This window comes from Natator depressus, chromosome 7, assembly GCF_965152275.1.
Source record: "Natator depressus isolate rNatDep1 chromosome 7, rNatDep2.hap1, whole genome shotgun sequence".
In the NCBI taxonomy this organism is placed as follows: Eukaryota; Metazoa; Chordata; order Testudines; family Cheloniidae; genus Natator; species Natator depressus.
Window position 1 is genome coordinate 8,834,695 of NC_134240.1, and position 13,563 is coordinate 8,848,257.

The following is a 13,563-nucleotide window of genomic DNA, read 5'->3' on the forward strand; positions in this document are numbered from 1 at the left end:
CATCTGGTCTTGAAAACTTTCATTTAGCAACATCTGTCCTGACTCTCTCAGACTCTTCCATAGATCCCTCTGCACTAAGGCATGATTAATTGTTATTTTTCTTATGCTGCTCAAGTACTTTCAATTATGACAAACTGAGAATGTACGGTCAGTTTGACAAAGATGAAATGAGAGGTAAAAGGCATATTTCATTATATTATCAGGGCCTTGGCATGGTAAGTGGTGAAAAAAAACAATTCAGAGCAGTCAACTCAATAAACATGCCTTTTTATTGACCAACACTCTACATTCTTGATGGAATAATGAATGATGTCCAATGACAATCATTGTCATGCACACACCTTGCTCCTTTATCACCTAACAGATGGTAGTTCTCTGTTCGCGGATAAGCCCCACGAAATGAATCGGTGGGCAGCAGCACAGTGCAGGAGAAGGAGGCTGCATCTTTATTAGTAAGTTTCAACATTACAGACAATTAAAATCCAGCCTGCAATTATCATTAGGCCCCAAAACTTATCAAAACAGGAACCCCCACCTAAGGCCTCCACCAAAGTTGCAAATGAATGTTCATCAAACCCAAATACAAATGGATTAATAATCAAGGCTAGTCCCTCACTTGATGAAGACAGGTGCAGTTCCATGGATATAAGTGGAAATATCACGATATACACCTGGTGAGAATCTGCTCAAGGTGGCCTCGCCATTTCATGCCAAGTTCTGCCCCTTTCAGGCCTAACTCTTGTAATCACCAGGAGAAAACAATAACTTCCAGAGCGTCTTGAGGAGCATACCCTATGCACAAAATATACAACTGCCACTGTGCCCTGGGAACGACCTTCCCTTGCTGCAGACAAGCCAATGTTTGGTCTCCATGACTGCTATAAATTAGCAAACAGTATACTTTACCTGCCCCCCAAATGCTCAGAGCTATGATAATCAAAGAGCAAGCACAACTTAGCAAAAGAACTCTGGCCCACGGCATTCAGCATCCAAACTAAATAACCCAAATCAATGACCAGCTAGGTAGCCCCCCAAATGAACTTTGATGATTTGATTGGGGATTGGTCCTGCTTTGAGCAGGGGGTTGGACTAGATGACCTCCTGAGGTCCCTTCCAACCCTGATATTCTATGATTCTATGAACTCTGCCTCCCTCCTGTTGCTACTAAGTAGGCAGCGGGAGGGCTGGCAATAAATCCCCTTCCAGTGAGTGTGTTGCATCCAAATACCTGTTAGACTACAGCAGCCAAGAAAGGATAATGTTAAAGTTACTGTCTTCATTGGATGAAAAGGGACTGACTCATATCATGCTAAATTTCTTCATGAATACTATGCAAAATGTGCTGGATTTTTTTTTTTTGTTACACTGTACTCTAAGTGCAGACTGCTCTTTCTGCATATCGGTGATCCCTTCATGCTTTCTGCATATAACCCAAAGGTGTAGCATTTGTGTTACTGACAAGGGAATAGGTTTTGAATTTCTTTCCAATTTAAATGCCTCACTCTCTTCGGCTGTTTTTGGAAATCTCAGTGCCGGTGCCTGATGTCACCCTAATTGTGAACATTTTGGCCATAACATCTACCTCCTAACAATGCTTACACTGTATTATGAAAGACGCCTACCCTTGTTTTGGCCCATCTTGCCTTTGATTAAAATAATGACCCCCTTGTCTTTCATTACTTTTATTTCGTTCAGCTAAAGAAAGTTTGAGCGTGATCGTACCAAGTGCTGAGATATCTCAGCTGTCAATGACTTTTATAAACAATAAGTGGGAGTTGTGAACATTCTGCACCCCCCAGGAGGTAACCAACACCCTACAGGGTCAAGGTGCATATGTTAATTTTACTTTAATCCTTTTCCTTCCTACTGCAGGTTCCCCATACCCAAGCTTCTCTGAAGAAGAGCACAAATCCATCCAAGTATCTTTCTTCAAATATGAATCCACTCAGTTACTGCTGCCTCATAATAAAAACACCACGCGGGCAAGCGTTCCGTCCTGCAGTCTTTTCACTCTGATTTGTGAGTGAAAGTCGGCCCTCATTTCTAAACCCAACCACGCCAAGTGCACATTCATCAAGCACAATCCCTACCGAACTAAGTGGTAGCGATAATTATGTAGTTGATGATACATAATGGATCATGCAAGCTAGGTAACGCTGTGGCATAAACGGAAATGAGGCCTCCAAGCAGAACAGGAAATGTGTTAAGTGCTAAAAAGTGGTGGTTTAGTACTACATGCCCTTTCACAAGAAAATAAAGGAGTGCTAGAAAGTTCATTGAAAATTGTTTTCTAAGCCCAGCTAAGTTTTTTCATCAAGGCATCAAGAAATGAAAAAAATTCAGATGTTACAGCATCTGAGGAACACCACACTTCAATCTGAAGACTGTCCAGATTATTTTTTCAGACAATTTGTCTCTACAAATAGGAAGAGGGGAAAACAAAAATCATCATCATCTCTAGGAGTAGCTTTATTGTACTTGCCTCTGAGTCGATTCTTTGCATTTATAATGAGATTCCATTTAAAGAGCCACAATCACATGAGACATTTGGAAGAGTTCTAGTGCCATCTAGTGCTGTAGTCTTTAGTGCATTCTGAAGCAAGCACTCTCCTTTGGAACTATATGGAAATCAAAAGTCCGCTCAAGGACAAAAGTAAAATAGATTTATAATGAGTGCAGGTCAGCAGGATTACTGCAGACCTCTGAAAAACCCACCTACTTGGTTAAAGCAAAAATGTTACAACTTTCATTATTTTGAGTAATGTTTTGTTTCAAAAATTAAAAGTTTTAGAATCTTTTTGGAATTTTTGTTAATAAAAGAATGGAATCTACGAATGGAAAACTAGATCACAGAATAATAAAACTGGATCACTGGTACTCTACAGCAATAAATCATCCCTGGCTGGGATGATTTAATTGGGGATTGGTCCTGCTTTGAGCAGGGGGTTGGACTAGATGACCTCCTGAGGTCCCTTCCAACCCTGATATTCTATGACTCTAATATAAGGTTGAACTCAAAAGATCATGGAATATGATGATGGCAGAACACATATCAACTTCAAAAACAGGTGACTTTTCACACTACCCTCATAACAACCCATTAAATCCTTTTTCTAGAATACTTTTCTCCCAAATAGTTCTTATTAATTCTACTGACCAAAGATAGAGCTGGGGAAAAAATTTTAAAAAATCAAAATAATTTTCATACCACAAGTTTTGGAAAAAAAATGTATTTTAATTTTTTCATGAACACTTTTAAAAAAAATCCAGTTTTCATTTTTGGGGGGGGGGTCTCATTTGTGCTCCTCTTCCTGTTTCCTCCCTCCACCGACACACTCTGCCCCCATATTGCTACTGAAAGAGGAGAAAAGGAACAAGGGGTGGGAGAAGGAAAAATCAATACCTATTATTTCATTTTGGTGTTTCATTGAAATTTAACAAGTGTGTATATTTTCATTAAAAAAGAAAAGAAAAGAAATACTTTCTACAAAACATTTGAAAAATTTCAACCTGTTCTACCAAAATACAGTAGGCAGCCTTTTTAGGGAGAAGGGCAACAAGGTCCATTATGACCATTGTCCATGCACTCTCCCCTGTTCTTTATTCTACCACCAATTTTGAAGTCTGCCACCTACTGTCCACTTCCAGTCCCTCCACCTCATTCCCCATTTGGTGATTGATCTCTGTTGCACTACCCTGTCCTTCTCTTCTGACTCCATTTCCTCTGTGCACAAACATTTTCTAATTTCTCCCATCCTCAGAAATCCACCCATGCACCCTTTTACTCTTGACACAATAGCTCCTTGCATGTGCAATTTATGTCTATATCATCTTCTCTTTTCCTCCCACTCCTGGATCCATGGAGCAACATGCTCATCAAGGCCGCAAACATCCACTCTTCCTACCTAAGGCTTGGTGTCTTTACTTTTCTCATTCTCTTTGATCTTTCCACAGCCTTCAAACTCTTTATCACTCCTTCCTCCTTCAGACATTGCACTCCCTTGGGTTTTATAGCCCTGTCTTTTCAGTGCTTGCTTGAATAGAAGTAATGGGTGCATGCATAGGCGCTGACTCCGTGGGTGCTCCGGGGCTGAAGCACCCACGGAGAAAAATTAGTGGGTGCTCTGCACCCACCCACAGCCAAGCTCCCCCCTCCTCGCCTCCTCCCCCCCTTCCCACAGTGTGCCATGTCCCCACTCCTCCCAGAGCTTCCTGCCCCTCCCCACTGCTTAACAGTTGTTTGGTGGCACTTAAGACTTTCCGGGAAGGAGGGGCAGGAGGCAGAGAAGAGGCGGGGGAAGGGGGTGGAATGGGGGTGGGGTGAGGGTGGTTCAGGGGCAGGGTGTCAAGCACCCACTGGGAAGTGGAGAAGTCGGTACCTATGGGTGCATGTCACCCAAGCTAGAATGACACCTTCCAGCTTCTGAGTAGCTGTACCCTGAGAGTATTCCCATTGACTTCACAGGCACTACTTGCAATGCATAAAGTTAAGCATATGCTTAAGCCTTTGCAGGATCACAGCTTTATGCAGTATACCCTGATGTCCTCTGACAATCATCAAAGGTCAGACCTTGGACATGTCAATCCCAGCACGTGCACAATCCAGGAATAAACTAGGCATAATGATGTAAGTATGAAAGGGGGTCAATTTTTATGAATTTGCCAAGGTCCACTTAGATTTGAAAGCTGAAATCTGACAAACTAGGTTTGCCAACTGGGTAAGTGCTGTAGTCAATATAGAATGGAATCTAATAGAATTACCCCTTTTTTTTTTTTATTGAGTCCAGGACATTAGCTTACTAATTTTAAAGCTGGGTTCTTTTCAGGTCAATTTTAACTTGAACAATGTTTCTCAAATCAGGACACTAGCTTATTCTTAACAACCAACAATTTATTAATTCATCCAGAACCACATTAGTATACAATCAATCAACCCTTCAACACTTAAGGTGTCGACACAACCAGATATTGAAATTTGCCAGTCATGGCGGAACTGAGCAAGTCACGTGGCCTTTGTCACAGTACGAAAAGGCACGATACAGACAGCTAGACGCACGAAACACCTCCTCCTCAAGCCCGGGCAAAACAGTGATTAATTCTTTCTTTTTGCAATGCATTGTGATTTTTATATAAAATTCTCGCTTTATCAAATATATCTGTGCACATTCCATAGTTAATGTTTTCCTTAGCCTTACAATATTTTAAAATTTTCAGTACACGTTTACTAGCTTATTTTTCTTTTTTAAAAAACATGAGGTAACACAAATGCAAGAACTCTATTTCTCAGATATTTGTATTTTAAAAGGTATTTTTCATGTCAAGAAGTGCAATTTTGCTTATACAGTTCCTTTAAAGTGAAACAGCTTTACATGTCAGTTCCCTAATATTCTGCTCTAAGAACTGAACCAAATATCTTAATGCATTCTGTTTTAGATCTCTAGCTTTCCTACACACTGTTTAAGGTCAGGAGAGATCTATAGGCAAGTTATACTTACAGTAATTTATCTTTACCATTATAGGCAGGACAGTAAATATGCCTACACTCTGTGAAATTGCCTATGATTGTTACAGAATGGAAGTCAATAATATCTAAAATTATACCACTCAAGTGTTTACACTTAACGTAACACGTTCTTGCTTTTGCATACAAATATATCTTCTGCCTCAGGGAACTGAGACACTGTACCATTGTAATGCAGGAATGGCATGGAATTCATTCTCAAAAATCCACAGTATATATAACATGGAACTCTGTCCTTCGTCTTCTTGAACTCAATCTTCAGATATTTATACAAATCTTTTACACATCATCCTTGCGTTACTGAAGTCAATGAGAGGGTTCCCACTAGGGTGACCAGATGTCCCTATTTTATAGGGACAGTCCCGATTTTGGGGGCTTTGTCTTATATAGCCACCTATTACCCCCCCCCCCCATCGCCTGTCCCAATTTTTCCACACTTGCTGTCTGGTCACCCTAGTTCCCACTGAACTCAATGGGGTCAGGATTTCCCCTAGAGTGGAATTTTCAAACACACTCGGCACGGGCCTAACTCTGCCTTCGCTGAAGTCAACGGTAAAGCTCCGACTGACTTTAATGGGAGCTGAGTTAGACCAATACAGAGCACTTTTGAAACGCCCATCCACAGGGCCTGATCCCACTGAAGTCAGTCCCACTGTGTATCAGGCTCTTATTGCCTAGAACAACAATGTTCCTTTCATGATTTAGTTATATCTCAATTTAGTTGAGAGGCCTACACCATCCTATCATTTTTGCCAGACAAAACAGTCAATTCCTTTAAACCTCCTCAAAGAGAGTATATATAATACTGTGACTGTCAAGTTTTCTGCCACAGAAGAGCTGCTTTTGTGAAAAAATTAGAAATACCTGGAATTATCTGAACTACCTCAATATATGATTAAGAAAGATTTCTTACATAAGACCTGACCTAACCCAAACAGGGACCTTTGTCAGAGCTGGTGCTTTTTATAATTGTAACCTAATTTTTTTGGAGAAGTGGGGAGAGCCACAGGATTAACACAAACTATTGCTAACTTTAGAAGATTTAGGTTTTTATCTTAAAAATGCAAGGTTTTTATCTGTAGCTGGAAAATGCCTCTGAGTTTAAAATATGACCTTTAGGGTATACACTGTATGAAATAGCAACTGCTTTGTATGGATAACAGGTGCTTTACAATGGAATAGCTTAAAATCTAAAGATAGGAAGTCAATTCCTACCCAGATATTTTATTTGCAACACGTACAGTACTGCAGCATAGAAGCTTCAAGACCAAAGACTAGAAGAGGGACGGGAGAACTGTTTCCCCTATTACACTTTAATACATATGTCATTCATACCATGACCAACTTGAGAAATAGTTCTGTATTAATCCTTCTGCAACACACACAACCCACCCCACCTCTCTCCAATTGTGCACAGCTTGCTACAAGAGGACAATTTATACATGAGACAAATATAACATGAAATGGATGGACAAATCTTTATACAAAAAAGTCAAGTAGTGAGAATTAGCAATGCAAACAACTAGTGCAAAAAATAATCTTGATAAATATAAGTCACCAACAAAAAACTCTAGAATAAAATGTAGACCAGAAGAGAGAATATGAAAATACAGTAAAAAGCTATGGGAGTGTTTTTCATAGGGGATTTTGTTTGTAAGTTTTATACCAGCATGGATTTGTATCTATTTTAAACACACTTTAATGAAGTGTTGCTTAAAATAATGTTTTAAAACCTCAAATTTGACCTAGAATTCATCATGTTTTACCCTAAATGGCCACTTGGAATGTTGTGATACATGATCGGCAGCCAAAAGCACAAGGTACATAAATTCTTCCACATCAAATGAGTAGTTAGTAAACTTTGGGTGTTCTCCCAGTGTTGGGTGGTGTCCCTGGAAAAATGAAACAGGTTTATGCAAGCAAATAAGGCACTTCTTTCATTTGAAAAACCAAGTAGAAAACTGAGTGATCACCATTTTAATTTATAATCTCCAATCCTTGGATCTCCCCTAAAGCAACAGCGCAAGTAAGTAACTGTGTAACAGCAGTGTTATTGACAACTTGAATTAATGGCCAATTAATTTCATTTCTCTTCCTCCCCCAGCGATTAATATAAATGACTCCTTGATCAGAGCAGGGAAGTTAATTTGGGCTAAAGCACAGAAATCATATTTCATGTACAAAAATCGAGAGGGGTAAAAACAAATCTACCTTTAAACAATTAAAAATGAGAAAAAATGATGTCCTCCCCCCCACGACTGAACGTTACCTGATCTTGAGGGAACACTTTGTTCTTTTTTTGCCAGGTAATGTAACGGATGCCTCGCAGCCTTGCTAGATCTAGGTAGCAGCGTTCATCCTCACAGTTGTATCTGGGGACATGCAGCATCACTGTCATTTTATAGCAGATATTTACCCACAACGACTGCCCTGCAGTCTATCAAGATGGATAAAGTTTACAGTGTGCACGTTCGTTGTCAGTGTATAAAACCGAAAGATCGTGGGCAATGGGCCAAATTCTACTATGACTTATAACCTTGGTGACTCCACTGATTTTAAAGCAGGATTGCCCAGGGTGGAAATAAATGTTCTTATTAAAACAGCAGTATGTTTGGCCATTGTTTTTAAAAGCAAGGGTGTCTAATAACAATACCTTTCAGCCAAAAATATATTTAAGAGAAATGTAGGTAGGACAGAATGCAAATAATGGAGCTGGAATTTAGCTGGGATGCTGGCACTCCTGTCATGGAGTCTTTAAATGTAGTCATGACAGGAGTGCCAGCATCCCGGCTAAATCTTTAAGGGTTAGGACTTCCATTTCCCATCTCATCTAACAGACTCACCTGGTCACCACCATTCCCCCCATACTCCACCGTACTGCTGCCACATTGACTCATAGGGAAGAATTCAACCAATACCCCCTCCTTTCTTTGGAGTTTTCCCATCCAAGGACTGAGTAGTCTGCTCCCTGCTTAGCCATGAGTTCTGTTGAAGTCACAGGCTAAGGTGGTGAGACTGTCATATAACAGATCACACATACATAGCAAGAGACTAGGCCTAAAATGTTTCAGCCCAAAAGATGAAAGTTATGAGCAACTGAAGTAGGGCCTTTATAATGGAAGCACACAGGCAACCCTATAGCTGTTGCTATAAATGCTAAAAATACGAACAAGGGAGTGAACATAAAGAACATTTGAAGTTATAGGCTTAAAAAAAGGAAAAACAGACTTACAGTTCAAACACAACAGCCCAGTCTGGCAGAAAGAGTAAATGGGTAAGTCCAGCTCCATGCATTCCAATGAATATATCAGAGTTATGCGTGATTTTCAATTGTTCTGAAAATTCAAGTTCCCTGCAGGCAACATAATGTGTGTGGGTCTCCAGCATGCTCATCCATCTTAGCATGAATGAGCTACATGCAGATAATGCAAAAATAACTTATGGATAATTCTGAAAAAAGGAACACTCCAAGCACTGATCTACTTTAAAAAAATCTTCTAAACTGTAACTATTCAGCCCAGAACCAATTCAGCATGGAATTACAAAGATCGGAGATTTCAGAACTTCATTCTAGTAAGACTGTTACAGACTTACAGCTTTTTCAGATAGGTTATGACATTTAATTATGTTCCAATAATGATTCTTTGAAATTTGTTTGTTACATTCAAACACTTACTTTATTGGCTAGACCCAGGGGTGAAAGTAAAATTGAAAACTTACCGGTACGGGAGCCGGATCCCAGCCAGCCCTTCCACATTGCCTGGCCTGTGCCGCCTAGAGCTCCAGCGGCGATTTAAAGGGCCTGGGGCTCTGGTTGCCGCAGCAACAGCCAGAGCCCTGGGCCCATTGGCAGCCTGTGTGTGGGGGGGGACATGACTGTGTGTGCATGACTCCCTCCTGGGGGGTGCAGATATTGAGCTTCAACTCACAGGTCTAGAATGCAGGGGATTAGACCGGGAGTCAGGGGATGGGCTCACCTCCTCTGTCTGTCACCGACCTGCTGAGTGATCCTGGGCAAGTCACTTCACCCCTGAGGTCTGTTTTGTCTGTCTAGACTCTCAGCTCTCTGGGGCAGGGACTGTTTCTTACTATGTGTGTCAACAGTGCCTAGCAAATGGGGCTGCAAGCTCTAGGCACCATGACACACAGGTCAGACACCGTAACTGTTACAAAAACGAACATGATAAAGGAAGTTACAAAATAACCTATTGAAGGGGAGTGGAGGTAACTGACCTTTGGCCTCATGCCTCACCGGTTCCCTGAGACGTGCAGCTAGCAGCGATCAGCAGCAAACCCAGATGCATGGTGGGCGCGTAATGATTTTGGGAGATTTCAAAATTTATTATTCTTAACAGTAGGTTCAGTCTGGGGCCTGTCAAACCTTGACACACATTTTTTAATAGCACATTGTGAAAGGGGGGTGGAGAGAGTTTAACTAGTTCACACTAATTCCTCAGTAACAGGATTATTCTTTATATTGATGGTTCTTGCATTTTCTAAAAGCAGCTAAACATAGGTAGGAAATTTTCGGTAGGAGGGTGCGTGAGGGCTAGACCTCAGTTCCCCCATTTGTTACTGGATTATAATCAAGCACAGCCAACAACACAGACACTATAAAGATTTTCAACCAATATACGTACTTGTACTTGTAATCTACTACTTTGACCTCAAACGCTGATACTGTTTTCAAAGCATTCACAAGCTAGGAAGGAAAGAGGAAAATTTAATGCAGTACTTGTTTTACTTCCTTTCCCAAGCAGCTTTCTACCTTCTCCCATAGAATTCCTTGTGGGTGTGTGGAGATGACAGCACATACTCCCACTGCTATATAAAGTATTTTTTTCCCCCAATCTCATCATCCCAGGTAGCAGCACAGAGATTCCTTCATATCGTCCTACCTGCAATTAGGCATCTTACTTCTTGCAGCGAGATTAAATGAACTATATTTGTCTCTGAAGCAGCAGCAGATCTGATTCAATTATCTTCTATATGAGCCCTTCAGACCTGATTTGGTACCACTGAAGCCAGTGGTTATTTTGTCATTGTCATGAATGGGGGCAAGACAGGACTTTTTAGGGACAGATTTTCAAAGGTATTGAGGCACCTAAAAGATAAAGATAGGCACCTGCTGGGATTTCCAGAAGCCCCTAGGCAGGACAGATGCCTAACTCAATGGGAAATTAAATTAAATCAATGAAAACTGGACTCCTGACTTAATTAGGAATTTTGGAAAACACTACCAAGGGCCTCTCTGCATGCTTAGGCACCTAAGTACCTTTGAAAATCTAGCTCTTAGTTCTCAGAGCCAGATTCTGGGCTCAATCATGCCCGTATAAATACGGTGAGATTCAACTTGTCTTTACTTAATCCAGTTTTACACTGGATTGACTACCATCAATATAATTCCAGTTTGTGCTAGGAACTAACATGAGAATTTAGCCCTCACTGCTTAATATAGGGATTGAGGCCCCAGTGCAGCAAGGTATTAAGACTCACTGAACTCAACAGGAAGTCTCACATGCTTAAAGCTAGGCACTTGCTTTAGTACCTTGCTGAATCAGGGCTTTAGGTACCTAATGCCACGCACTGCAATTAAAATCTACCCTGCCAGCCAACAGACAGTAACAGCAGCTCTTGTTACTTCAAGGCCTGAAACCAAAGATGCCTTCTAAACTTCATCTGCCACAATGCCTAGTAGCTACTCAGTCTCTGCAGGAGAAAGTCACAAAGGTTTTCTGTACTTATAACCAAGTATAGCTCACACACTTATTACAGGAAATGTGAACGTAAGGTCAATGGGTTACACAAGACAAAACTACTAGCTTTACAAGCTACTTAGTAGACGTATTTTGCCATTGGTTAGAACAGATGCAATTCTGGGTTTTTATGGACATGGTTATTACTGCTTTTGAAAAAAAAAAAAGAGGATGATGGAGGAATGAGAGGGGTCATTAATATAATAGTATTGTCAAGAAAAAAGATGCTAACTTCTCTCTTCTTGGGAAGTGTCCATTACAAGAAAGCACACTGCATAGGGCAGGGCAGCAGAGGGGAAGCAATGCAGTCCAATGGATAGGGCATGGGACAAGGAATCTGGAGATCTGAGTTCTATTCCTGGCTCTGCCACTGACTTGCTTGTGGTCTGAACATTTCTAGGTCTCGGTTTCCCCATCTGTAAAATGGGGCTAATAATGCTTAATCCACCCATGTCAAGCACTTTAGGAACTAGGAACAAAAAGTGCTATATGAACGCTACATGTTGTTATATATAGGAGCATGTCATTGCAAACATTATTCACTATGTGATTTGACAACGCAATGCAGGGTTCGAGTCCATATACTCAGATATGATCACCTGCAGTTTGGTCTGTCCACATAAAACAAAACATTTCATTAGTCTTCTGGTTTTCGGCACTGGTCTGCCAAAAAAAAAAAAAAAATGCTCTGGGGTGCGCAGAGAGACAATTTTAAAGAATAACATTCAGCCACAGAGAAATTAGTTTTACAATCACATTATTACAGGCTTAGTGGAAGGGGGAAGCTTTAGACATGATCTATTTTCAAAACAAACTGGGGAAATGAAGTCTAGATAAATTTACTATAAGGTGGGTGCAAAGCTGCTTGAAAGACAGTCGGAGAACACTTCAGTCTCTCTGATCACTCATTATAGACCTAAAAGTGGCAATTCTTCAACAAAAAAACTTCAGAAACAGACTCCAATGAGAGACTACTGAACTGGAATTAATTTGCAAACTGCACACCATTAACTTAGGCTTGAATAAAGATTGGGAGTGGATGGGTCATTACACAAAGTAAAACTATTTCCCCATGTTTATTTTCCCCTCACTACTGTTTCTCACACGTTCTTGTCAACTACTGAAAATGGCCCACCTTGATTATCACTGCAAAAGGTTTTTTCCCCTCCGCTCTCCTGCTGGTAATAGCTCACCTTAAGTGATCACTCTCGTTACAGTGTGTATGGTAACACCCATTGGTTCATGTTCTCTGTGTATATAAATCTCCACACTGTATTTTCCACTGAATGCATCCGATGAAGTGAGCTGTAGCTCATGAAAGCTTATGCTTAAATAAATTTGTTAGTCTCTAAGGTGCCACAAGTACTCCTTTTCTTAATTTTCAGAGAGTAGTTATCAATGGTTTTCTGTCAAACTGGAAGAGCAATCTATTGGGGTCCCACAGGGCTCAGTTCTGGGTTCAGTACTATTCAATATTTTTGTTAATGACTTGGATAATGGAGTGGAGAGTATGCTAATAAAATTTGCAGATGAGCCCAAAATGAGAGGGGTTGCAAGTGCTTTGGAAGACAGGATTAGAAATTCAAAATGACTGTGGCAAATTGGAGATTGGTCTGAATTTAATAAGATGAAATTCAAAAAAAAAGTCTTTCACTTAGGAAGGAAAAATCAAATGCACAACTGCAAAATGGGGAATAACTGGCTAGGTGGTAGCACTACTGAAAAAGGATGTGGGCATTATCAATGATCACCAATTGAACTAGTCAACAGCGTGATGCAGTTTCAAAAAAAGGGCTAATATTCTGGGTGTTGTATGTAAGACATGGGAGGTAACTGTCACACTTTGTTTGGCACTGGCAAGGCCTCAACTGGAGCACTGCATCCAATTCTGAGCATCGCACCTTAGGAAAGATGTGGACAAATCGGATAGAGTCCAGAGGAGAGCAACAAAAATGATCAAAGGTTTAGAAAACCTGACCTATGAGGAAAGGTTTAAAAAAAAAAAAGGGGGGGGGGGGCGAAGGGGCATGTTTTTTCTTGAGAAAAGATTGAGGCGGCACCTGATAACAGTCTTCCAATAGGTTAAGGGCTGTTATAAAGATGACTGTGATCAGTTGTTCTCCATGTCCACTAAAGAAATAATGGGCTTAATCTGCAGTGAGGGAGATTTAGGTTAGATAGTTGGAAAACATTTCTAACTATAAGGGTAGTTAAGCTCTGGAACAGGCTTCCAAGGGAGTTTGTGGAATCCCCATCACCAGAGGGATTTAAGAACTGTCGACAACA

The 13,563-nt window shown here is 40.6% G+C and overlaps 1 protein-coding gene across 4 annotated transcripts in view; it reads right to left on the bottom strand.

The window, feature by feature from the left end:
- Window positions 1-13,563, bottom strand: part of EOGT (EGF domain specific O-linked N-acetylglucosamine transferase) — a 40,380-nt gene that overhangs the window by 4,617 nt on the left and 22,200 nt on the right. For 2 of the 4 annotated variants that reach the window (XM_074957450.1, XM_074957449.1), the window contains exons 13-16: window positions 10,162-10,223; window positions 8,754-8,873; window positions 7,791-7,893; window positions 7,288-7,413 (exon numbers count right to left, since the gene is read on the bottom strand). In XM_074957450.1, the coding sequence (XP_074813551.1) occupies window positions 7,288-7,413; window positions 7,791-7,893; window positions 8,754-8,873; window positions 10,162-10,223 (411 nt within the window). Of the gene's footprint in view, window positions 1-3,309; window positions 3,355-4,605; window positions 7,414-7,790; window positions 7,894-8,753; window positions 8,874-10,161; window positions 10,224-13,563 lie in introns of those variants that run through there. The other 2 variants (XM_074957452.1, XM_074957451.1) reach the window with 2 other exon arrangements.